This window comes from Desmodus rotundus, chromosome 11, assembly GCF_022682495.2.
Source record: "Desmodus rotundus isolate HL8 chromosome 11, HLdesRot8A.1, whole genome shotgun sequence".
NCBI lineage: Eukaryota > Metazoa > Chordata > Mammalia > Chiroptera > Phyllostomidae > Desmodus > Desmodus rotundus.
This window is the reverse complement of record NC_071397.1, coordinates 15,076,038-15,101,351: the sequence shown is the minus strand read 5'-3', so window position 1 is coordinate 15,101,351 and position 25,314 is coordinate 15,076,038. Positions and strand designations below refer to the sequence as shown.

Below are 25,314 nucleotides of genomic sequence, written 5' to 3'. Positions count from 1 at the left end.
ATGAATCTCTTACATTAGGTTCTCCTAGATGCAGACCTTTAAACAGGAATTTAAGTGTAAGTGGTTTATCTGGGAAGCAAAGAGGACACTTGGAGGTGTGGTGGGGAATGAGCCAAGGAAGTGAAGTCAGTCAGTCAAAGGTATGCTACCAAGACACCCTACTGTGGTTCATACTGCCCAATAACAACCTGGGCCAAAGTACCAATTACGAATTTCACACAGCCCATCACAGAATATTGTACTACTGTATACACTGTGTAATGCCAGACAGACATAGGGAAATCCTCAAAGCTAGCACTGGAGAAAGGGAAACTAACATATAGAGATAACAAATTTTAAAATACTCTTCATCATTATTTATTCCATGTAAATTATAAATTAAAACTGTGTATGGGTCTGCAAAGTAATACATCGTACCTGACAAATTCCACTTTAAAGAAGGAGGACTAATTAATTTTCTGGTAACAGGCAAAACCAGCTATGGTTCCATATAGTGCAATCCTTACTGACTTGGCGACTGTTCAAGATGAAATTGTTTCTCTACACAATAGCATCAGGAAAACAGTAGTTCCAGAAGCTGGCAACATGCTGAAAATGGTAAGATTATTCAAACAGCAGTAACGATGATGATGATAATAGTAATGGTGTTTACTGAGTTTTTATAAAGTTCTATTCGCTTTCAATATACTAAATGCTTGGTCTTCACAAGCAAACCTCTGGCATAGCAGCAGAAGAAATAGAGGCCCAGAGGAGATAACTTTCTCAAAATTGTGCAGTGAGTAAATGACAGAGCAACAATCCCAGCCCAGACAGGCTGGCTTCATTCACAGTGTGCCCGAGGACAGCGCTTCTCAACCCCGAGTGTGCTCCAGAAGCACCCGAAGAACTGGGCACAGCCAGGTTCCTGGGCCCCCCTCGCTGAGCTCCTGATTTGGGAAGCCTGGGGTGGAGACCAGGCCAAGCTCCTGCTAATGCTGATGCTGCCAGTCGGTACCCTCAGTATAGCACGACTTGTTTAACAAGCCATTGAGGCATTTTGTAGCTGTTTTTCTGAGGCAACAGCCCAGAGGCTGAGACATTCTGCCGAGAATAAAGACGTCCAGATTCTAAGCCGGGTGAGACTGCCAGGTAAACAGATATCAACAAATCTATTTTCTACTTCCCTTGCATCTCATAAAAGGAGAAATTATATTTCTGCTATAAACCTGATATGGGAGCCGATTAGGTGCTATAAAATAAAACAAATTTAGGTAAGTCTCAGGTGATTGGCATTGCATTTATTACCTCACAGCAGTATCATTCAGGTTTTGGGGGAGCCTTATTCTGGTTCCTTGAACCCTGGACTGGCCTAAAGCAGCAAGGGTTAGAAATAGAGCGGACTCTGGAGGAGGATTCTAAGTGACAGTTTCCTCATGTTAAGTGACAAAGTGGAGGAAACAAGTGCCTAGATAAATGATTTCAAACCTTATCTCTTGGTCATCTTAGAATCCTAAGTGTTACTGGAACGAAACAATAAAAATCAAAGGCCCTTACCGGCACTGTCAAATTGAGAGTGCTGTATCTGACATGTGTATCGTGCTGACTATTGACGGTCACTCCTCTGAAACCTGTTCTATTCATTCATTTAACTCAATAATTCCGTGATTACATACTACATTTCTATTTTACAGGTGTTCATCTGAACCCCTGAGAAATTAGGTAGCTTCTCCAGTCATAAGGACCTGATCAGTACAGGTACAAATGCAAATGGCCGGCTCCTGCTCAGGTGCAAAAGGCACCTGCTCTTAATTATTTACTTCCCTTAAGGCAAACATGGTCTAAACCCCTCGGTTTCCAGATGAGCAAATAAGTGTAGCTGGCAGTATTGAAGAAGTTATAGAGTAAGTGGAAATTATAGGCTCTGATTTCAGAATTTCATATCGTGGATTAAAGGTTTATACAATGGAAACATTAGACACAAGAATGGACTTACTCAAGTGCTAATTTACAGAAGTAGGAGAGAGCAACAAGATGATAAGCTAAGCACGCCAGTAAAACTGAGTAACATTTTAAAGGGACTATGGGAATTGAGTTCTTCCATAAACAATGCATAGGATGTGGATAGAAAGAAAATTGTAGCATTACTGTAGGGCTGAAGAGTCCATCACAACTGCCAGGCAGGTATTTAAAAAAAGAAGTTTCTGTATATTGGGTTAAAAACTTCTGAGGTCAAAACGAGATCAGGCATGATCAGCGTGGTTTGGCTGTAGACACCTGGGTTAAAAATTAATTAAACAGAACCACTTGTCAAGGGCAGAATTCATAACTTTGGTGCAATAACTATAAACATTCACTTGCGATTTCAATCAGGGGTGTATCACAAAAACAGGGTATCTTATCAACATAAATCAGAGGTCATGTCCCAGAGAGCTTCCTCAAAGAGGTCTGAACAACAGACTCTGTATAAAATGTTGTAGGTAATTTACACAGCAACATAAGCAGAGTCTGAGATGAAAATCAGCACACGGGATGTTTGTTGGGGAACCATCTCCAGATTTAGGCCTATGTGTGAAGGTACAGAGGGAAACAGCATTGGGTATATGGAGGATGCAGGCCCAACAGAGGCCTCAGCTACTCCCATGGGAAACTATGCAACTAGGACAACCTTTCTGAGTTGTCCTGAGTTGGAGGGAGGCGGCCTGGCATTCACAGTTCCCACATGGACTCGCTGTTGGATATGGCTGCCCAGAGAAGGAGTTATGCTCATGAATAAGGACAATGTTAGGCAGGGTGGGCAGTAGTAGAGTTGTCTGTGGGCAGGACTCCCAGCTTAAGAGGAAATAAGTGCTTCAGTTCAGAAAGGGACCTGGGGAGTGAGTGCATCACAGTATGTGTGACAAGCAATCAGCTGTAAGTTAGCCAGATAAGTTCCCATCCCAAGCATTTGGTACCCTGGTCATTATAGGCAAGAGTTTGTACTACTGGGTGTGATCGATGATGATGTTCCCACTGCCAGGAGAGCTCAGGTCCTAATGGGATGTGTTATGTCCTCTCTACTTCTTCAGTAAGATGTGTTCACTACTAAAATCCTCTCTTGAATGAAACAAACTCGACAAAACCATGTTTTTCCTTTGATCCCAGGTTAATGAATTACTCAATTCATCTCATAGTTTCCTAAATTCATCAACCTGATGTGTAATTCTAAGACACAAATATGATGGCAGCATATGCTTATAATAGTTAAACGTTGAAGCCAAGATAAATATTGTCAATCTGTGTTAAGGTGTCATCCAGAAATTATTATGAAGAGTAGCTAAATGACTTATGTAAAACCCTATAGTAAAACACCAGCTCCACAACTTGGTTGATAATGTGCTGCATGAGGATATTTGAACAGTTTTTTACATGAATGTAGCACAGTGTGAGAAGGAAAAGGGTATCCGGGAGAATGTTTGTCAGAGAGCCCCGTAACTCATGATACAGACATTCTGCCTTTCATTTTATTGGAGATAAGCCAAAGAAAATGTTGCAACTCAGCACAATTGTTGCACACTGAGAGTTAAGAGCACACATTCTGGAGCCAGAACACCCTTGATCCTAATTTTCTTTTACCATGTATTTGTTGTTTTATCTCAGAAAATAATGCAACATCTCTGTGCCTCAATTTTCTCATTGGCAAATGGGAATAATAATAGTACTTCCTTTGTAGGATTTCTGTGAGTAAAGCTGAGGGAATGTTCATACAGAATTAGTAACAGATCCTGGCATGCAGTAATAGCTATAATTTGTATTATTATTCCCAATTTTATATGGAGATGTGTGACACTGTATCTGCTTCTAATCACAGTCATCATTTATTTATTGGACATGCAACATAAGATTTATCATATCAGAATTGTATTGCATTAGTTATCATATAAAATTTTTGAATAAACAATTGGGTAGAATTATAGGTTACAGCTAGAGAAACTGAGATTCAAAAAGATTAAATAATATGTACCAATAAGTGAGGGGAAGGATTTCTAACTTTGGTATTTTTTACTGGAAGTATTTCCTTAACCTCTTTAATATTTCTAAGAGAGAAGCTATATCTGAACTTTATTACCAAATTTTGATTTTGTAAATTCAAAGGCTAAAGCAATAAACTAGAAGTTATATCTTCCTCTTTCAATTACTATTTAAATTTGTATAATTATTTACATTATCTTAAATTACTTAAATTGAGGATATTTCTAACTTGGAATTTTTAAAAATGATAAACCAAAATCTTATTATGTAAATGTTAAGCCCTGGCTGGTGTGGCTCAGTGGACTGAGTGCCAGCCTGCGAACCAAAGGGTCACCAGTTTGATTCCCAGTCAGGCCACATGCCTGGGTTGCAGGCCAGTCCACAGTAGGGGGTGTGCTAGAGGCAACCACACATTGATGTTTCTCCTTTTCTTCCCCTCTCTCTAAAACTAAATAAATAAAATTTTTAAAAAATTCTTTAAAAAAGGAAATATTAATATCATATGTTTGTACAATATTTTGTTCTTCCACTGTAGAGTTGGAATGAAGAAGCTGCCCAAAATGCCAGAATATTATCAAAGGACTGTGACTTGACAGAGAGCAACGCAGTTAGGAGGCGAATTACACGTAGGTATATTTTAATATGACTCCCCTTTGTGCTCATAAGTCCTCAGGGATTGTTAAGTAACCTAGAAAGGGTAATTTAATTCATGCCATCTATACTTATATTTGCTCCACAAATGACAGTGAATTGTGGCCCCACTACAGTTTCATTATTAATTTTTTTTATTTGGATATTCAATTTTTTTCAAATTCCATATTCTAAACATCAAAAGAAAAGAATCAAAACTCTCAGCGTTACAGAATAGTCGAGTAATACAATGATGACGGTATGTACAGCTAGATAGCTGTAAGTTTCCAGTCTACGTTATTTCAGTTCCCCACAACATCGCCATGCCCTGAGCTTTGGAACACGAACACAGTTGAGTTACATTCAACTCTACTGAGCTTCCAGACGAACAATTTTAGATGCTCAAAAACGACTCTATCTTGTGGTATATGTAATAAGTAGGTCGCTGTTAGCCAATACTACTTCCTACTCAAGTAGAGATTAATATTTATGAGATATTGTTTATTACAAAACATTTAAAAATACGAATGAAACCTCTATATTTTTTGATTATTGGGCATCTTTGCCCAATATTGTTCAGCAGTGAATTAGCAATGTGAGTCTTCTTCCCCAGAGAAATGCACATCACTCCTGAATACCGTGTTTGATTAAGAGCACACATCACAAATGGGATGGCTAAATGAGCAAATGGTTATTTCAAAGACCTTACATTATTAATACTGCTGTGTAGCTGTTTTCAAACCATGAGCCCTGTTACAAGACATAGTCTGCTCTGACTGATTTTGCTTTTCTTCATCAGCAAGTGGCAGAGACTGAAATGTTGATTGATTTCATTTACAAGCTTTGCACATCATCTTGCACTGTCAAGTTTTCACCAAACCTGAACAGCAGACATTTATTCATCGGTGAGAAAGAACACTGCCAGCACTGATACAACTGAGTTTGCCTCCTCTTAAAAGACATTGCTTGAATGGCCAGTATAACATTTACAAAGTACAAATAAGGAAATCATCCTTGTAAAGTATTTTCAAATTTGTAGAGTATGACCCAGCCTTTTTCTCTCGTTTCAGATACTTTTTGTGGAGAAAATAAGCATTTGACATCTCATGCTATCTCATGGTCATATGTCATTCAAATCTGGTACAATGAGTCTAAAAATTTTCGTTATGGCTATTGGTCACCAGTGGATGATGTGAAAAATGCTGCTCGTTATACTCAGGTAACTTGGGGACCGGCAAATACACGTATTGCTTAAGTGACTATGATCACGTGGGAAACATAGGTGACTGAGAACTAAGGGAAATCATTCTAACCACCTTTTTGCAAACTTACACGAAACTCACTGAGTTCCTCTTATAATTTGCAACACAAGGAAATGTGATTGTCTTCACAGATGAGTTGGAGCGGATGTTTCTTCCTTTACATATTTGATTTTCTACATTCAAATATCACCACCATCCTTCTCCAGAACTTTTCATCTCCCCAAACTAAAACTTCATACCCATTACACAATAACTTCCTATTCCTCCCTGTCCTCATTCTCTGGCAACCACCAGTCTACTTTCTGTCTCTATGAATTGAATCATCTAATACTTGTCTTTTTATACCTGTCTGCCTATTTCACTTAGCATAATATCCTCAATCCATGTTCATCCATGTTGTAGTGTGTGTTAGAATATTACTCCTTTGTAAGGCTGAAAAAAAGTTTCATTGTATGTGTATACCACCTGCTGTTTATCCATTCATCCATCAACAGATAATTAGGTTGTTTCTGCCTTTTGACTATTGAGAATAATCTTGCCATATATATATAGCAAGATTTATATATATATAAAACATTGGTGTACACAAATATCTGTCATACCCTGTTTCAATTATTTTGGATAGGTACCCAGATGTAAAAAGTCTGGATCATATGGTGATTCTATGTTTAATTATTGCAGGACCTTGTACATTGTCTTCAACAGCAGCTGTATTATTTTACATTCCCAACAGCAATGGAATTTCCAATTTGTTCACATCTACGCTGTATGGTACCATAGCAAGATATCACAGGCTGGGTAGATTAAACAATATAAATGTATTCTCTCACAGTTCTAGAGGCTACGAGTCTGTGAACATCTGGAGCATAGTCACTTTTTGTGAGAGCTCTCATCCTGGCTTGTATATGGCCATCTTCTCGCTATGTGGTTATATGGTCTTCCTTCTGCGCATACCTGGAGAGGGGGTTGAGCTCTGTGCCTTTTCTCAGAAGGATACTGATCCTAGTATTTCACGGCCCCACCCTTATAACCTCATTTAACCTAAATTAATTAACTAGAAGGGCATATTTTGAGACTGGGCATCAGTCCAGGGTAAAACTTAGAGGTCATTTTATGTTATTTTTCTGAGCAGGTATCTTTCTAAAAATATGTCTGATTTTTTTTTTAATTCCCCCCAAAGCATAGGTGCTTTTAAATCTCTTAATTTCCCACAGTTTCTCAACCCACCTTCTTCTTGGCACTTTAGATGTTCTGTAGTATTTCATTACATATAATCCCTTGCCTCAGGTGTCAGTAGGCTTGTTGTTCCTCTTCAGCTTTAATGAGCTAAGCCCCCTGTTTCCCATGGCTTTTCCTAGCCTGAGACCTGAACTACACCTCACAGTGCCATCTGAGCTCTAACTCAGGGAAACAGGAATATTTCTTGGGGTAGTACAAGGGGGGTTAGGTCATTGCAAATAAAGGCCTTTCTACTTCCTCCAGCCCAAGTGGGGAAACAGAATCTAGATCGTCTTCTCCCAATCATGCTGTGGCAAGAAGGAAGGCAGCATGTCAAGGAAGAGTGAAAAGTTATTGAAATTTTTTCTACCATTTTCATTGTGGCTTTTTCTTGACTTGGTGTTCACTTGGTTGCTATAAATCTTTGACAGCTTTCCACAGCTTCTATAAAGCTAATTTGGCCAGACTGTAGTAGTTTAGTTTTACTATATCCATGAAGAAATAAGAGTTTGGAACTTCCTAATCCATCATCTTTCTGCCATCACTCTTCTTTGCCCAGCTTTTTATTTCAAAGCATTTTAAGCACACAAAAGATATTCACTAAAGGTATAATAAATACCATTCCTACTTATATTCATAAATTCTTCACATTTTGTCAAATTTATTTATATCTCTATAAAAATACACATTTGTTCTGAACCCTTTAAAAGTAAGTTACTGAAGTCATGACATTTAGTTTTTGGTATGTCAACATGTATTTCCTAATTACAAGGACATTGTCCTACAAAACTGTAATATCGTGGTAAATCATGGTAGATAATCATCCCACCAGGAAGAGGTAGAGATAAAAAATTGAACCTAAGTTATCCTGCCAACTCATTACTCTGCACTATACCTACTCACTGATGCTTAAGTAAAGTTTCTCCCATGTTTTGATTTTTCTATAAGCACCAAGCCACCTTCATCATGTTATCTGATTTTTCCACATAGGCTTAGGAGGAAGAGAATGAGCCACTATCAATGATTGCCACTGAGTGTGATATGAATGTGTTAAGGAGACACATGGAAATCTTTCTGTTATTATGACTTCCTCATAGGCTATACTCAAAGTAACCTAACAGCAAGGGTGTTTATTTTCAATCATAGATAACAGTATTCATATTATAACCATTTAGGAAAATATGAAGGTATTAATACAATTATCTCTTTATGTTTACAGATTGTTTGGGCTACTTCTTACCTCATTGGCTGTGGTGTGTCACCATGCTGCAAGAAAATGTCACCTCAATATCTCTATGTTTGTCACTATTGCCATGAGTATGTATTATATGGTTTGGGTTTATGTAGCTTTTAGAAATTTATCCCCTTCCCTTATTCTAGTTTCTCAAACATAAAATAAAAATCAAATAAATATTTCATATCAATTAAACAGAACTTTGGAGATAAAATGTCATTTGGCCATTACCTAAAATATTAAACACAAACACACACTTTTCTTTAATCATATTTTCCTAAATATATCTATATATCACTAATACAATGTTCAAATTGAGGATTACCAGTAGTCTTTCTATATATTATTGATACTTCAAGTAATAATAGTTAAGAGAGACAAATTTGAGATAGCTCAAGCAAAAAAAGTAAAGAAAGAAAAATGATATTCACTTCAACAATGTGGAGTACTTTTCTAATGCAAGGCCAGAAATTCAGCAGAGTATAAAGAATAAACAGAAAAACCCAAGTGTTCTTGTATTTAGCTTTTTAGTGTAACTATTGGTATATGCCTTTTCTTTAGAAATTAAATTTACATATTCAACAGTGTTAGTATAAGTTCCTAGAAGGAATAACCTGATTGTTTCAGTGAAGGGCAGGTACTCTTTGTCCCCATGGTGTTTTACCACTGTCTCCCACATGTGTAGCTCAGGAAAAGATGTTCAATATGAACCAATGAATATGATTTTTCTGATCATGTGCGACCACGCTTATACTTTAAATGAGTTCTCCAAAGTCATTATAGATGCAATTTATATAAAATATTCACATAATAGCTCTATATGAGTTCTTTCTGGTCTTATTATGTCTTTATTTAAGTAGCTAATATTTGTTGTGACTTTATTAATGCTGAGAAAAATAAGATCTGCTTGCATTTATACCACATCAATTGGACTGAATCTTGGAAGGGGTTGATGGTCTGTGGTGAACTTCTGAAAATATTAAAGACAGTAGAATGTGGAGTTGTGATAGAAGAATTTTCTTGGCAAAAATTTTGCCATATTTCTGACAAAAATCCTTAGTAAGTGATAAATTTCTTTTATGAGGTAAAATTTTAACAATTTCAATATCAAAGAGAAAAACTTGGATAGAATGTTCTTTCGGCAAGAACATTTACTTTGTTTCCTTAAGTGATATTAAGTACAAGTCATCCACATTGTGTTCTTAGATGTCTGCAGGTAAACCTGTCTTCTCTGCAATTTCAAACTACCTCAGAACTGGAAAGTCTTACCTATGCACTCTCTCCTGCAACTCTCTACATTTAGCTATGCTGGTGTACTTTTATTTTTTATAATACATTATATGTTTTTATAAAAGACACTCACATGTATCAAGTTTGTTATGATGTAGTGCAAGATGAAATAAGAACATCTCCACACACTTAAAACTTTTCTTATTGTAATATGTTATTGATTATGCCATTACAGTTGTACTCATTTTCCTCCTTTGCCCCCTCCACCCAGCATCCCCCACTCCCTCAGACAATCCCCCCACCATTGATCATGTCCATGTTCCATGCATATAATTTCTTTGGCTATTCCATTTCCTATACCTTACATCCCCATGGCTATTGTGTAACTATCCATTGTACTTCTTAATCCCCTCACCTCTCACCCATTCCCACACATCCTGCTACTATCTGGCAACCCTTGAATGCTCTCCATATCCATGATTTTGTCTCTGTTCTTCTTGTTTGCTTAATTTGTTTTTTTAGATACAACTGTTCATAGATTTGTAATTTTTGCCATTTTATTTTGAACTTCCGGCCAAGATGCAGCATAGGTAGACACACTGTGCCTCCTCGCACAACCAAAAGAAGGACAACAACAAATTTAAAAACAAAAAACAATCAGAACTGACAGAAAATCGAACTGTATGGAAGTCTGACAACCAAGGAGTTAAATAAGAAACATTCATACAGACCAGTAGGAGGGGCGGAGATAGGCAGCTGAGTGGAGAGGACTTGTGGCAAGGCAGTGGCTGGAGGACTGGGGTGGGCAAGGTGGTGGCTGGAGGATCTGGCAAGATGGTGGATCTAGGACTGGGCAGTCTCACATTTGTGTGCAGATAAACCGGGAGGAACAACTGGGGAGCAAGACAGACCATGCAACCTAGGATTCCATCCTGAGGAAATAAAGCCTCAAACCTCTGACCAAAAACACCTGTGGGGGTTCAAGCAGCAGCAAGAGAAACTCCCAGTCTCACAGGAGAGTTCCTTGGAGATACCCACAGGGTCTTAGAACATACACAAGCCCACCTACCCAGGAATCAGCACCAGAAGGGCCAAATTGGATTGTGGGTAGTGGGGAAAGTGACTGAAAACCAGCAGAGAGCAGAGCAAGTGTCACTGTTCCCTCTTGGACCCCTCCTCCACATACAGAGTCACAATACAGTGATGTGGGTTGCCCACCCTGGTGAACACCTAAGGCTCTACCCCTTACCATATAACAGGCCTGCTGAGACAAAACATGGCCCAAAGAAAGAACAGAGAAAAGCTCCAGAAAAAGTATGACTAAGTGATGAAGAGATAGCCAACCTATCAGATACACAGTTCAAAACACTGGTAATCAGGATGCTCACAGAATTGGATGAATATGCTCACAAATTAGATGAAAAAATGAAGACAATGCTAAGTGAAATAAAGGAAAATGTACATGGTCCAACGGTGATGGGAAAGGAAACCAGGGCTCAAATCAATGGTGTGGACCAGAAGAAAGTAAGACACATTCAACCAGAACACAATGAAGAAACAAGAATTCAAAAACATGAGGAGAGACTTAGGAACCTCCAGGACATCTTTAAATGTTCCAACATCCAAATCATAGGGGTGCCAGAAGGAGAAGAGGAAGAGCAAGAAATTGAAACTTATTTGAACAAATAACGAAGGAGAACTTCCCCAATCTGGCAAAGGAAATAGAATTCTAGGAAATCCAGGAAGCTCAGAGAGTCCTAAAAAAGTTGGACCAAAGGAAGCACACACCAAGTCACACCATACTTACATTACTCAAGATTAAAGGAGTAATCTACAAAGGAGTTCCTACAAAGGAGTTCCCATAAGACTGTTAGCTGATTTCTCAAAAGAAACCTTGCAGGCAAGGAGGGGCTAGAAAGAAGTGTTCCAAATCATGAAAGGCAAGGACCTACATCCAAGATTACTCTAAGACGGGGAAAAGGTACAGGGAATAAGAAGCATAAATGGTAGGTAGAAGATAGACAGGGGGAGGTTAAGAATAACATAGGAAATGTAGAAGCCAAAGAACTTATATATATGACCCATGGACATGAACTAAAGGGGGGGACTGTGGATGGGAGGGGGTGTGCAGGGCAGAGGGGAATAAAGGGGTGAAAATGGGACAACTGTAATAGCATAATCAATAAAATATATTAAAAAATAATGGTTTGATGATGATGAACTCCTTTAGTTTTTTTCTTGTCTGGGAAGCTCTTTATCTGTCCTTCGATTCTAAATGATAGCTTTGCTGGGTAAAGTGATCTTGGCTGTAGGTCCCTGCTTTTCATGACTTTGAATTATTTCCTGCCAAACCCTTCTACCCTGCAAAGATTCTTTTGAGAACTCAACTGACAGTCTTATAGGAACTCCCCTGAAGGTAACTAACTGCTTTTCTCTCTCTGCTTTCGAGATTCTCTCTGTATCATTAACCTTTGGTATTTTAATTATAATGTGTCTTGGAGTGGGCCTCTTTGCATCCATCTTGTTTGGGACTCTCTGTGCTTCCTGGGTTTGCATGTCTATTTCCTTCACCAAATTAGCGAAGCTTTCTTTCATTGTTTTTTTGAATAGATTTCCAATATTTTGCACTTTCTTTTCTCCTTCTGGCACCCCTATGATGTGAATTTGGACCTCTTGAAGTTGTTCCAGAGACTGCTTATACTATCCTCATTTTGGGGATTCATTTTTCTTGTTGTTGTTCTGATTGGTTGTTTTGTTTGTTTTTTGCTTCCTTAAGTTACTGCATAGCATTAACTTGAATCTTGGCTTCATCCACTCTGCTGTTGTTTCCCTGTAAACTATTCTTTTTTTCAATGAGTGTATCCATTTCTGACTGGATTTATTTTATGCTGAAGTTCTCACTAAGTTCCTTGAGCATCCTTCTAACCACTGTTTTGAACTCTGCATCTGATATATTGTTTATCTCCATTTTGTTTAGCTTTTTTTCTGGAGTTTTGATCTGTTCTTTCATTTGAGCCATGTTTCCTTGTCTCCTTGTTTTGGCAGCCTCCCTGTGTTTGTTTCTATGTTTGTTTCTATTAGGTAGAGCTGCTTTGACTTTGTGTCTTGGTAGTGTGGCCTAAAGTGGTAGGTGTCCTGTAGGGTCCAGTGGTACAGCCTCACCTATCACCAACTTGGGTACTTGAGGTGTGCCCTTTGTGTGGGCTGAGTATACCATCCTCTTATAGTTGAGCCTTGGTTACTGTTAGCAGATCAATGGGGAGGATTTATCCAGGCCAGTCAATTGCAAGGATTGGCTGGGACCACTTACCACCAAACTCCACCCTCCATGGTGGATCAGCTGTGCAGGGAAGAGTGGTGGTACCCTGATATGGTCTGCAGCTGTCCACTGGTTGCACTGGCCCTGGGGTTTCCCAGGTGATGCAGACCAAGATCAGCCCCCTCCTATGTTTTGCTTGGATCCACCCTTCCTGAGCTATAAAGCAATCTGAGATGGCTGCTACTTGTGCTGGGCTTGGAGAATCCCAAGCAAAACCAAACTGTGAATCTAGGCTGGCTGCTTTTAGTGCAAGGCCTGGGGCTCACTGAGGCCAGCTGTTGCTTGTTTAATAGGATTTAAGAAGTTGTGAAGCATGAGCCAACACCAGCTATGTATATGGAAATGAAGTTTCGGTGGGCTTGTAAATTGGGTGTGGCAGAGTCTCTGGGGATCTCCAAGGCAGGTCAAATAAGGTTAGCCAGGTTGGTGGAGTCTCGGATATGGCTCCAGCTTGCCATCTCAGTCTCGATGGATGTGGTTTTTTAAAATTCTGTAGTTTTCAGACTTCTGTTCTACTCAATTTCTTACGGTTCTAAATGATGGCTGTTCTATATTTTAGTCATAATTTTGATGTGGTTGTGCAAAGAGGTGAGACACGCCTGCCTATTCTGCCATCATGATGCAAGCCTTTTGTTAGCAATATTAAGAACATGTAATTTTTCATGACTGTTAGTCAAGTTCTTATGGGTATAAAGAAAAGTTTCCAATAGGACACTTTTGTAAATGGCTCTAAAGCTGTTCTGCTACTTAGGACTTGACTGTCCAAAGAGGTACAAACTGCCTCAAAGTATTCTTAGGACACCACAGTTGCCAGTTGTACATTTAAAGAGATAAATTTTCCTCATTGTAAGTCTAGAAATATTAAACCATCTTAAAGATTATCATTGTTATGTACAAGTGGTTTGCAAAAGTTGTATTTAAAATTGATTGTAAATAGTGAGTACATTTTATATGTCTTTTTCAAACATCAATTTTATTAGACTCTTTTTTTTTTTAAGGGGAAATGAACCTGAGACAAGGCATCAACCTTATGTACTGGGAAGTCCATGTGAAGATTGTCCAAATAACTGTGAAGATGGACTTTGTAGTAAGTTTTACGTGCTAGTTTGCTTAACATTGACTGTTGACTCAGGTGTCATGAATCCTTTAAATCAGCATTTAATAATATTGCACTTTCCTATAACTTTTATCTCAATCGTTTAACTGGAAAGATCAACATTATTTGATTTTCACTTCTCCCCCGACCCAGACCATTGATTAAATCTATTAGAATGTGTAGGTCTAAACTCAAGTGTCCACCCTAAATTTTAAAGACCCTAACAGGGGCACCCTAGATAAAATATTAACATAACTTTAAATTTTTCTATGCATGATAAAAGATTTCTGGGCTCTCTTACTCCAGCCCTTAAATTAGACATATTGCTTTCAAGTTACCAGTGTTCTCACATGGCTTGCTGCTCTATAATTTCCCTGCCTGCTTGACCTTATTAGGGCATGTAGAAGTAAAACTTTTTAAATTCAGATGGAATGATATTGGGTATAGAAAATTTTAACAACTTCACCAAAATTGCCAGATTTCATAATTGAATTCAATAAAGTTGCAGGATACAAAATCAATGTATGAAAATTAGTTCTGTTTATATACACAAATAACAAACTATGAGATAAAAATTTTAAAAAACAATCCTAGTTACAATTATGTCAAAAAGAATAAAACACCTAAGAATAAATATAGCCAAAAGTGTAAAAAATCTATACACTGAAAAGTATTATACATTGATGAAGAAATTGAAGAAGACATAAAAAATGAAAATGTATTACATACTCATGGATTGTAAGAATTAATATTGTTAAAATATACATTTTGTCCAAAGTTATTTACAGACTTAACTGTAATCCTTATCAAAATTCTATTGTCATTTTTCATAGAAATAGAACTATTAATCAGAAAATTTGTATGAAACCACAAAGGACCTCATATAGTCAAAACTACCATGAGAAAAAAGAATAAAGCTGAAGGTATCAGACTCATGATTTCAAACTATATTACAAACTGTAGTCATCAGAACAATATGGTATTGACATAAAAACAGAAACATAGATCAATGGGACAGAAGACAGAGCCCAGAAATAAACCAATGCACATGCAGTCAATTAATTTACAACAAAGGAGCCAAGTATACACAGGAGCCAAGTAGTCTGAAGAAACTATACAGGGGAAAGGATAGTCTCCTCAGCATATGGTGCTGGAAAACTAGACAGCCTCATGAAAAAGAATGAACCAGGGCCACTATCTTACACCATATACAAAATTAACTCAATGTAGATTAAAAACTCAAACATGAAACCTGAAACCATAAAATTCATAAAATAAAACATGAGAGAAATCTCCTTGATATCAGTCTTGGGAATGACTTTTAAAATTTAATACCCGAAGCAAAGGCAACCGAAGCAAAAGTAAACAAGTACCACTACATCAAATTTAAAAGTTTCTGCATCTCAAAGAAAGCTATCAGAATGAAAAGGAAACATAAATGGGAGAAAATGTTGGCAAATCATATATCTGAATCAGGGTTAATATCCAAAATATATAAAGGACCATATGACTCAACAGCAAGAATCCCAAACAATCCAGTTTACAAATGGGCAGAGGAACTAAAGAGACACTTTTCCAAAGAAGACAGTGACTACTCTTAACCCTCTGACACTCTCTCCTATCAGGCACATAAGAGACACTCAACGTCACCAATCACCAGAGAAACGCAAATCAAAACCATGATTAGTTTTCCCCCTCACACCTGTCAGAATGGCTATTATGGGAAAGACAAGAGATAACAAGTGATGGTGAAAATGTGGAGAAGAGGGAACCCCTTGTGCTCTGTTGAAGGGAATGTAAACTGATCACTTTATCAAATGGCATGGAAGTTCCTCAAATAATTAAAAATGGAACTATCATATGATCCAGCAACTCTACTTCTATTTATCCAAAGAAACTGAAAACACTAGCTCAAAAAGATAATCTGCACCTTCATGTTCATTGTTATTGCCAGTAGCCAGGTCGTGGAAACAACAACCAGTCTATCGACAGATCAATGGATGAAGACAACCTGCTATATATAGTATATACACACACACACAGTATTCATATATAGTATTTATATATATAAAATTATTGTGTTGTACACCTTAAACTAATACAATGTTATATACCAGTTATATCTCAATAAAACTAAGGAGAGTAAAGAATAAAAGAGAAAACATTAATGAAAACAGTTTAAACAAGTCAAAGAAAAAACATGTTACAGAAAAAAATCTATTACATCATATTTTTTAAAATATTACATAGCAGAATGGTGGATGGGTGGCAGAATGATGGATAACTTATTTAAAGAAATATTGATGTATGTATATGCCTGTTTGTTGGACAGAACCCATTGCATTTTTATTTCATAAAAATCTCTGGTGAAGAGATTATTTGAGAAATGTTGGTTTTGTATATGCGGATTTTGTATAATTTTTAGTCGGCTATATATTAATTTTTTCATTAAAAAAACAATGCTAGATGACTTACACTTTCAGATTTCAAAACCCACTGCAAAACTACAGTACTCAGTGTCATACTGGTTTAAGACAGACATGTGCCCATGGAATAGAATAGAGAGCCCAGAAATAAACCCTAGTGTAAATGGGTGTGTACTAATTTTAATAATCCTAAGCAATGCCTTACCTATTAAATGCTATGGCACCAAATAAGCAGACTACAATGAGTAAGTAAACCTTTTAGCACTTTATTATATATAGTGTATGATGTCAATGGTTTCAAAATGATATTCTAATTGATAAAGATGATTCATCTCTAATCCGCTTAGATATGTCCCACCAAAAAAAAACAGTTGTGATTAAGGAAATCTGTTTACTTACAGACCATACTTTCATATTCTTTTTTTAAAATAACTGACTCCTTACCTGTTTTCCATTCTAATATTATTAGCTCATGATAATGAACATGAATTAGTTATTAATAAATTTGATGTTTATATATACATTTAAGGAGATGATCTCTTTCCCCAGCGACTGTGATTTTTTGAGAGTAATGTCGTGTGACCATGTTTTTCCTTCCAGCTAACCCCTGCATCTACTATGATGAGTACACCAACTGTAAAGTGCTAAAACAGGTGCATGGATGCGGCCACCCGTCAGTGGCACTGCTGTGCAGAGCCAGTTGTCTTTGTAACACAGAGATAACATAACCTTTGCTGTTTCAGCTAGAATGTAATGCTGAGCAAATGTCCGCTGGATTGTACCTTTTACCTTAATTTGCTTCAGTAGCTTCTGCTGAATTTCATTTGGTTTTAATTATACTTGAGATCCTAATTTTTCACTAATCATATATGGGCATCAGATATTTATATTAATGCCACCCACTCCTGTCTTGGTACATCCTGAAGTAACATTGTTTTAAATTTTCTTACTCCTGCAGTGAAAGGTCTTGTTGAACACCTGCTCCATATTTAAGCTTTGTGATTTAGAGTTCCTAAGTTGACATCATTCATCTAAGGCACAACTGGGCCCCTCTTTCTCTCTCTAACTCCTTCCCCTGCTTTCTTACATCTCCCACCAGCCCGATGTTTGTCTTCTTTGCGTAGCTTACATAAGCTAAAAATTCTTCACTTCTTTGCTTTCGTTTTAAATCAATCATTAAAATAATCTACAAAACAAACAAAGGGTCCAGTATCATTCATTGCAAGGTAAATATTACTTAACTGCAAGTGGTTTTAAGTGTCTTATTGTTTCATTGCTATATCTATACATATTTGTAAAGCAGGGGAAAAAAACGTGTGTGTCCTTAATTTCACAATATATGGAATCAGCACTGATGACTTACAAAGCTTAATTCATAAAGTATAGAGGATATTGCCTCGCTCATTTCAAATAAAGATGTAAATATTAGTGAATCTGAACGTTAAACAAATTGGTGAAGTGTACAGCTACATGGCTGCCTATAGATCCTGGTACCTGGTATTTTGTTTTCAGTTTCAGGATTTTTTTTTCATAAATGTGCTCTTTTGTCATAACACATATAAGAAAGAGGCAGTAGAAACCAAATTTCACTTCAAGGATGACAATTGTCTGCGGGACCCCAAATAAGCTTCCTATGCTAAATATCTACAAGGAAATGTGATACAAATTATAGTGTAACTTTTAAAAAATGCTTCCCAACATTACCCCCATGACCACAGTTTACCAGGAACGGTTGTGATCACAGCAACACACTACTTATAGAATGAAATCTCGTGATATGTTCCAGGTCATTGTCAGGGGAGAAGGTCATAACTGGACCCAGGAGACCAAAAGCACTGTTCCACTAAAAACAGGTGTGTTTGTGTGTTTGCATGCATGCGTATATATCCTAATGGATGTCTAGAAGACCTAGACAGTAAGACCTAGACATATATCCTAATGGATGTCTAGAAGACCAGTGAAGCAAAGATAGTAAAGAGCATCATTGAGGACAAAATCCTCATTAGGTTGTTGGGTTCACAGGAGAGAGTGAATGGGCCCAAAAGTGGATCCAGATTATGGGGAAACTTGAAGGGAAGACAAACTGAATGATTTGGATTTGAAACCACTCATAATTTTTATGTAAAAGAGCTTCATATCCATGCTATCTCCAAGAGTAGGAGCTCCTTCTTTCTTTCTGCTGCATAGTATTCCATTGTGTAAATGTACCACAGTTGTTTGATCCATTCATTTACTGATCGACGTTTAAGTTGCTTCCAGCACTTGGCTATTGTAAATTGTGCTGCTGTGAACATTGGGGTGCATAGGTTCTCTTACATTAGTGTCTCGGAATTCTTAGGGTGTAACCCCAGCAGTGGAATTGCCAGGTCAAAAGGCAGTTCCATTTTTGGTGGAGGGATAATGGAGACAACTGTACTTGATCAACAATAAAAAAAAAGTAAAAGAACTTCACACCCACACACACAAAACCAAGTTCTACCCAAACTTATACAGAGGCATGGATAGTAGAATGATCCCAGATGTACAGACTGATAATTGGCCTACACTATGGGTCATTGTGGGTTTTCAAAATGTGCTCAAGGCTTAAGCAGTTAGAGCAATATTGTCATGGCTTGTTTTCCATAACGTGCAAGGAGGGCACAGCTAAGGGTACAGAAATCCCAAGACATTTCTGGGATCATATACTGAATAATAGGGGGACATGGTGTTTCTCCTACTTAGATCAGCCTGTAATGTTCAAGTCTTTTCATAGGAAGGAAAGAGATGAAGGAGCATAGAAATTTCACTAGGGTGGATCCTATCACCCCATGTAGAAATGAAATAGAGGATTTATCAAAGGTATGTTCTTACAACAGCCAAGCCAGGGAAGCCACCCAAGTGCTATTACTAGATAAGCACATAAAAAAGCTGTGGTACACTTATACAGTGAAATATTGCGTGACCACAAAAAATGAAATCTTACCATTTGCGACAGCATGGATGGATGCTCAGTGAAAATAAGTCAGTCAGAGAAAGACAAATACCATATGATTTCACTTATACGTGGAGTCTAAAGAACAATATAAATAAACAAACAAAATTGAAAATACAGATAACAGAGAGAGAACTGGTGGTTGCCAGAGGGGAGGAGGGTTTGGGGTGCTGAGTGAAAAAGGTGAAAGGACTGACAGGCACAAACTGGTAATTACAAAGGAGTCATGGGGAAGTAAGTAAAGCACAGGAAATGCAGCCAATAGGTAGGGTACTGGAAATGTTGAGGGAACACTACGTGAAGTACCTGACTGTCTAGCCACTAAGCTGTATAACCAAAACCAGTGCACAACTAAAAATTCATATCTATAAGAATTTTTTCACGTGTGTTCTTTAAATAAAGCTCAATTATCTCTGAGAAGCATGACAATTATTTTACTACTGCAAATTTCAACTGCATTTAGGTTTCTGGCTTCAGGCTGTGGTAGAAATCATTATCTCCGTAGGAACTGCCTTCAAGTATTGAGACTTTTGCAAAATGTATAGCAAACATTAAGTTATGCATATGATATTATTTAAACTACACAACATCCTTCTGAGGTCGAAATTATTATCACAATTCTACATATGAGTGTTACGGAAGGAAATAGATTCTTGGGCAGTGTCAAGGGAAAAGAATTTCAGCAACACAGATGTGGGAAAAGTTTTAGTGATAGTAACATGATTTATTAGAGTGAAAAGTGACAGTATACTCTTAGAGACAGAGAGACAAAAAGCAGGCAAGCTACAGGGCAGGGCCTGCATGGACTCGGGAAAGGAAGTTACAGAGGCAACAGAAAGTCCTCTGCTGCTGCTTGCTGCTCCCCTGGATGCAAGTCACATGAGGACCCTTAGCGTTTAGGAGAAAAAAAGGCAAAAAGTACAAGCTGGAGAGAAGGGCGGCTCACACTGGATTCTTAGTCCAACTTCCATATTTTCCTTGGGTTTGAGAAAGAGCAGGTTTTCTTTCAAACTACCCAGTCTCTTTCCTGGATTCTCCAGGGCTTGTGCCCTTCCCTCATTCCATTCTTTCCCTAGGCTTTGCCCTCCCCCTATTACGGTGGTCATTTGGCTTCTACTGTGCAGGCACCCAGTAGAAAGAACTGCCTCTGGCCATTTCCATTGACCCAGCAGAACAGTACTGGTTACCTCCCCATCCCCACCCCTTGTATGGCTACAAAACTATCTTCACTGCCTAGTGGACAAAGCGGGATGTTTCACTCCATTTGGTGGAACGATACCCATTATTCCCGGGGGTGACTGGTCCGTTGGCTCCCTCCCTTTTTAGTTAAAACTGCCTACTGTAACATGAGAACACTGAGTTTTCGAATTTTTCCATGATTTCTTTTGGATCACACAACTAGAAAGACATAGAGATCTTGCCTTAAGTGTATTTTCTTCCAAACTTCAGATGGAATTAAATAGTGTACCACCAGAGGCAGCAATAAAAGAAGTTAATAAGAGATTTTAGACTCTCATCTAGAAAATAGAGACATCAAACTTAGATTCTGAAATTTTTTTCTTTCTCACTCATTTATTTTATAAACAGGACTGTGTGGTTATTAAACAAAACAGAATATTGAACTATTTATGGTGAGTTTATTGTGAATCTTTATTATTTTCTTCAAAAAAATGGATATCCTGCTGTGATATTGTATTTACAATGAGAAATATATTTATTTGTCTTTGTGCCCTTCTTGGCACAGAGCTCCTAAAACCCTTGGAATTTCCAAGAGGTAAGAATGATAGAGAGCTTATGTTAATAAGGCAATTATTTTGTTATGTTACTAAGGCAATTTTTGGAATGCAGTTAAGGATGGGAGCTGGTTACCTGGGAACAAAACCGTGTGATTAGAGGGTTGGAACTTTCAGTCCCATCCCTTGACCTCTGGGAGGGAAAAGGGCTGTAGGTTAAACTCATGAACCTTGACTATGTAATGAAGCCTCTATAAAGGCCCACAGGACTGGGTTTGGAGAGCTTGCAGGTTGATGAGCAAATGGAGATTTGGGGAGAGTGGAGTACTCAGAGGGGGCACGAAAGCTCTGCACCCTTCTCTGATACATCGCTCTAGGCATCCCTTCTATCTGGCTGTTTCTGAGTTATATCCTTTTATAAAAACTGGTAATCTGGTAAGTAAAAGGTTTCTCTGAGTTCCGTGAGCCACTCTAGCAAATTAATCAAATGCAAGGAGGGAATTGTTGGAACCTCTGGTCTGACTGCGTCTGTAGTGGGGGTGGGGATGGTCTTGGAGGACTGAACTGAGTAACCTGTGGTGTCTGGAATTGTTTCCTGGTATATAGTGTCAGAATTGAGTTGAACTGCAAGACACTGAGCTGGTGTCAGAGAATTACTTGGTAGTGTGGGGCAAAACCCCTCACCCACCATACTGAAATTGGGTGCAGAATCTTTATGTGCTAAATGCATTTACAAACCACGCATAGGGAATGCTCAGCTTCTATACTGTATGAAGACTGCAGGCATATTACGAGGAAGCACCCACAGTATGTGATCACTTGCTAGCCAAGCTCTTCTCTCCTTCACAATTGTTTTCAGAAATTTGTTATACACTGAAGCTCAATGGCAATTTTACTGTTGCTGATACTAATAGCTGGTACTATTAGTTTAAATCTGGACAGGACAGAGCCTGTGGGCAAAGGAAATCTCAAAAGTGATAGGACGCCACTGAAAACCCACAATGGATTTCTCCCTTATAGCCAAAGCCAAGGCAATACTTTCATCAAACAATATAGAATAACTGTTTTATAGGCAAACCATATTGTAACACTTTACAGATAATTTTGAACTTTTGAAAACATGGACGTAAGTTATCAACTTTATAACATTGATTGTACAACAATATTTATCTTTTAGGTTTTCTCCATCATTAATTGCTGTCATCCATTCATGAGAAATGAATTCAGTCTTTCACATAAAACTTTTTATATAACATGGGCTGATAAAAATTCCTATTATTTCCAGCCTCATTTTGTCCTTAATTTTTCCCCTACAAAATTTTTTAATTAAATTATTTGGAAAAATAATTTAGGTGAGCTAAAGATCTATTATTATCCATGTAGATAAGCCAATTTATCCAATATAATTTACCATATAAAATGTTGTATTTTTCCATTTACCGTATTTTGCTGTGTATAATGTGCATTTTTTACCCAAATTCTTGAAGGAAAAATAAGGGTGTGCATTATACATGGGCAGTACCTGAAATACCTTGTATCTGTCCTTGTGTTTTATAATAATTTGTTACATAAAATTTATTGTACCATAATATGTTAAAAAATAAATGTTAAAATTCCTTTATAATACCTAAAACATGTATCTAGATATAAATAAATCATTTAATTTAAAAATTAAAACAAAAGACTTTTTATTTCTTGAAAGTTTGCTCCAAAGACATGATGTGCATTATCATGGCACTATAAAAATATATGCAGAAAAACCAGCTATGTTACTACAGTGAGAGCAGTTTGCACAACTTCGATGTGACCTGGCAGCCAAGGAGAGTGAACAATGAAGACTTCACTGTTTCAGTCAGTGGGGGAGGTAAATGCATCAAGTGACCATGTGGACTGTGTGGCCATCACATTCAAAATGACTGAGTGAGTAGAGCAACAAATCTGCATCAGATTCTGTGTGAAGCTTGAACATTCCTCCATGAAAACTATTCGGATGATTCAGAAGGCCACAGCTATGGGCAACTGGTGATTGGCAGCTTTATCACAACACGCCCACACAAGTATTACCTCTAGTGCAGAGTTTTTTTGTGAAACAAAAAATCACCCAGGTGACTCAGCCCCACTACAGCCTGGATTCAGCACCCTGTGACATCTGGCTTTTCCCCAAACTAAAGTCACCTTTGAAAGGGAAGGGATTTCAGACTGTTGATGAGATTCAGGAAAATACAATGAAGCAGCTGATGGTGACTGGGAGAACTGTGTGAGGTCCCAAGGTGCCTACTTTGAAGGGGACTGAGGAATCATTTTTCCTAGGACAATGTTTCTTATATCTTTCATCTTTTCCAATAAATGTCTCTATATTTCATTTTTTCATATTACATGGCTGGACACCTTCTGTACACTACATATGTACACACACACACTCACACACTCACACACATATATGTAGCCTGGCATTTACAATTCCCACATCTACCGGAAATTGGATGTGAGCTGCACCAGAGAAGAGTTTATGGCCATGGACTAGACATTTTTTCGAGAGATCAGAGAGTAAAGTTGTTTGTGGGCAGGGCTTCTGGCAGCTAGGGGAATAAGTGCAGAAAGGGACCTCTGTAATGTATCACAGCACACGTGGATGCACCCGTCTTTGAGAGAGAGAGACAGTTAAATTTCAGTTCTAAGCACTTGGGAGCCTGGTTGTAACAGGCAGGTGCCCATACTACTGAGTGCATTAGTATTCCTTTTGTCAGGAGATCCTAGAATGTGCTTAGGTGTGTTCTACCAGTTCTGTTCCTTCAGTTACATATAGTTTTGCTAGAAATATTTCTTCTGGTATGAAGTAATTAAAAGCTGCAAAGCCATGTTTTTGTTTCTTTTCCAGACTGTTACTTAATTCATCTCATGGTTTAGAAAATTCATTCCTGTGAAAGAATAATTCTAGGAAATGACCACAAGATGGCAGCATATGTATGATAGTTAAACTTTTGATGCCAAGGAAAAGAAACTCTTAGAATGTTGTCTTAAAATTATTTGCAAACCACCCCCCAAAACCTCTATGCTTTATTGTCAATATGCTTCAGCCCTTTAAGTGGACATACCAGGAGAAGATGGGAGTGTTTATTTTGTGTCCCACACCTCCCTTCACCTTATTTGTAGATAGAGCTCTTGCTGACACCTACCTGATAACATGTCTGTGCCTCAATTTCCTCACTTTCAGATGCACATAATTATGATAACTCCCCTGTAGAGTTTCTGGGAGGATAAAGTGAGTGAAAACATAGAGAATGGGTAACAGATCCTGGCATGTTGTGTTCACTATTAATTTTTATTATTCACCATGTTCAGTTGAGATGCCTGACACTGTACTGGCTTCTAATCAAAGCTGTCATTTATTAATTGCCCATATAATGCAAGATTTAGCATTCACAATTGGATTGCATGGGATATTATTAAAACTTTGGAACAAACTTTGGATGCGAACAATGAGTCACACTAATAAATGCAGAAACTTAGATACAAGGAGATTAAATAACATGTCCCAAGTAAAACTGCTAATAAGTGGCCAGGATGGATTTCTAGCCCTGGTCTTATTTACTGGAAGCATTTTCTTCAATTCTTTACTACATCTGAAAGAGCAGCTACGTCTGAACACTATTCCCATATTTTGATTTTGTGTATTCAATGGCTGGTACGTTACATTGAATGTTTTTCTGCCTTTTCCAACCAGAACATTTAAGAATAATCTCTTTTACATTTTTATTTTATACAATTGAGGATATTGCCAGTTTGGGGGATTTAGAAATATAAGCTGGAATTTTGTTATGAAAATTTGATAAGACCACGTGCTCGGTTATCACTCTTCCACTGTAGAGGTGGAATGAGGATGCTGCTCAAACTGCCAGAATGCCGTCAAAGCTGTGTGAACTCAGAGGATGATGCAAAGGAGTAGCAAAGTATAGAAAGGTGTATGTCTGTATGATGCAACTCTGTGCTCAGAAAACACCAGCAATTACTAAGTATCCTGGCAGTGCAGAATTAAGTCATCCAGACCCTAGCCAGAGCCCAAGCTGTGGCTGGACCAGCCCCTGGGATTCACCTGATGATTGCAAGATAAACCTCAGCAACAACCAGCAAGACACTTTGAAAAAACAAGGTTTATACTCCAAGTCCTGGTGGGTGCCAGAAATGACTCGGTTCATAAGCAAGGTTGT

The 25,314-nt window shown here is 37.9% G+C and overlaps 1 protein-coding gene across 4 annotated transcripts in view; it reads left to right on the top strand.

Moving 5' to 3' along the window:
• CRISP1 (cysteine rich secretory protein 1) overlaps positions 1–18,347 on the top strand; it is a 33,835-nt gene extending 15,488 nt beyond the window's left edge. For 2 of the 4 annotated variants that reach the window (XM_053913899.2, XM_045193206.3), the window contains exons 3-8: positions 469–597; positions 4,523–4,613; positions 5,688–5,836; positions 8,317–8,414; positions 13,879–13,967; positions 17,003–18,338. In XM_053913899.2, coding sequence (XP_053769874.1) covers positions 469–597; positions 4,523–4,613; positions 5,688–5,836; positions 8,317–8,414; positions 13,879–13,967; positions 17,003–17,130 — 684 coding nt within the window. In that variant the 3' untranslated portion in view covers positions 17,131–18,338. Of the gene's footprint in view, positions 1–468; positions 598–4,522; positions 4,614–5,687; positions 5,837–8,316; positions 8,415–13,878; positions 13,968–17,002 lie in introns of all 4 variants that reach the window. The other 2 variants (XM_053913898.2, XM_053913900.2) reach the window with 2 other exon arrangements.
• Positions 18,348–25,314: the final 6,967 nt, after the last annotated feature.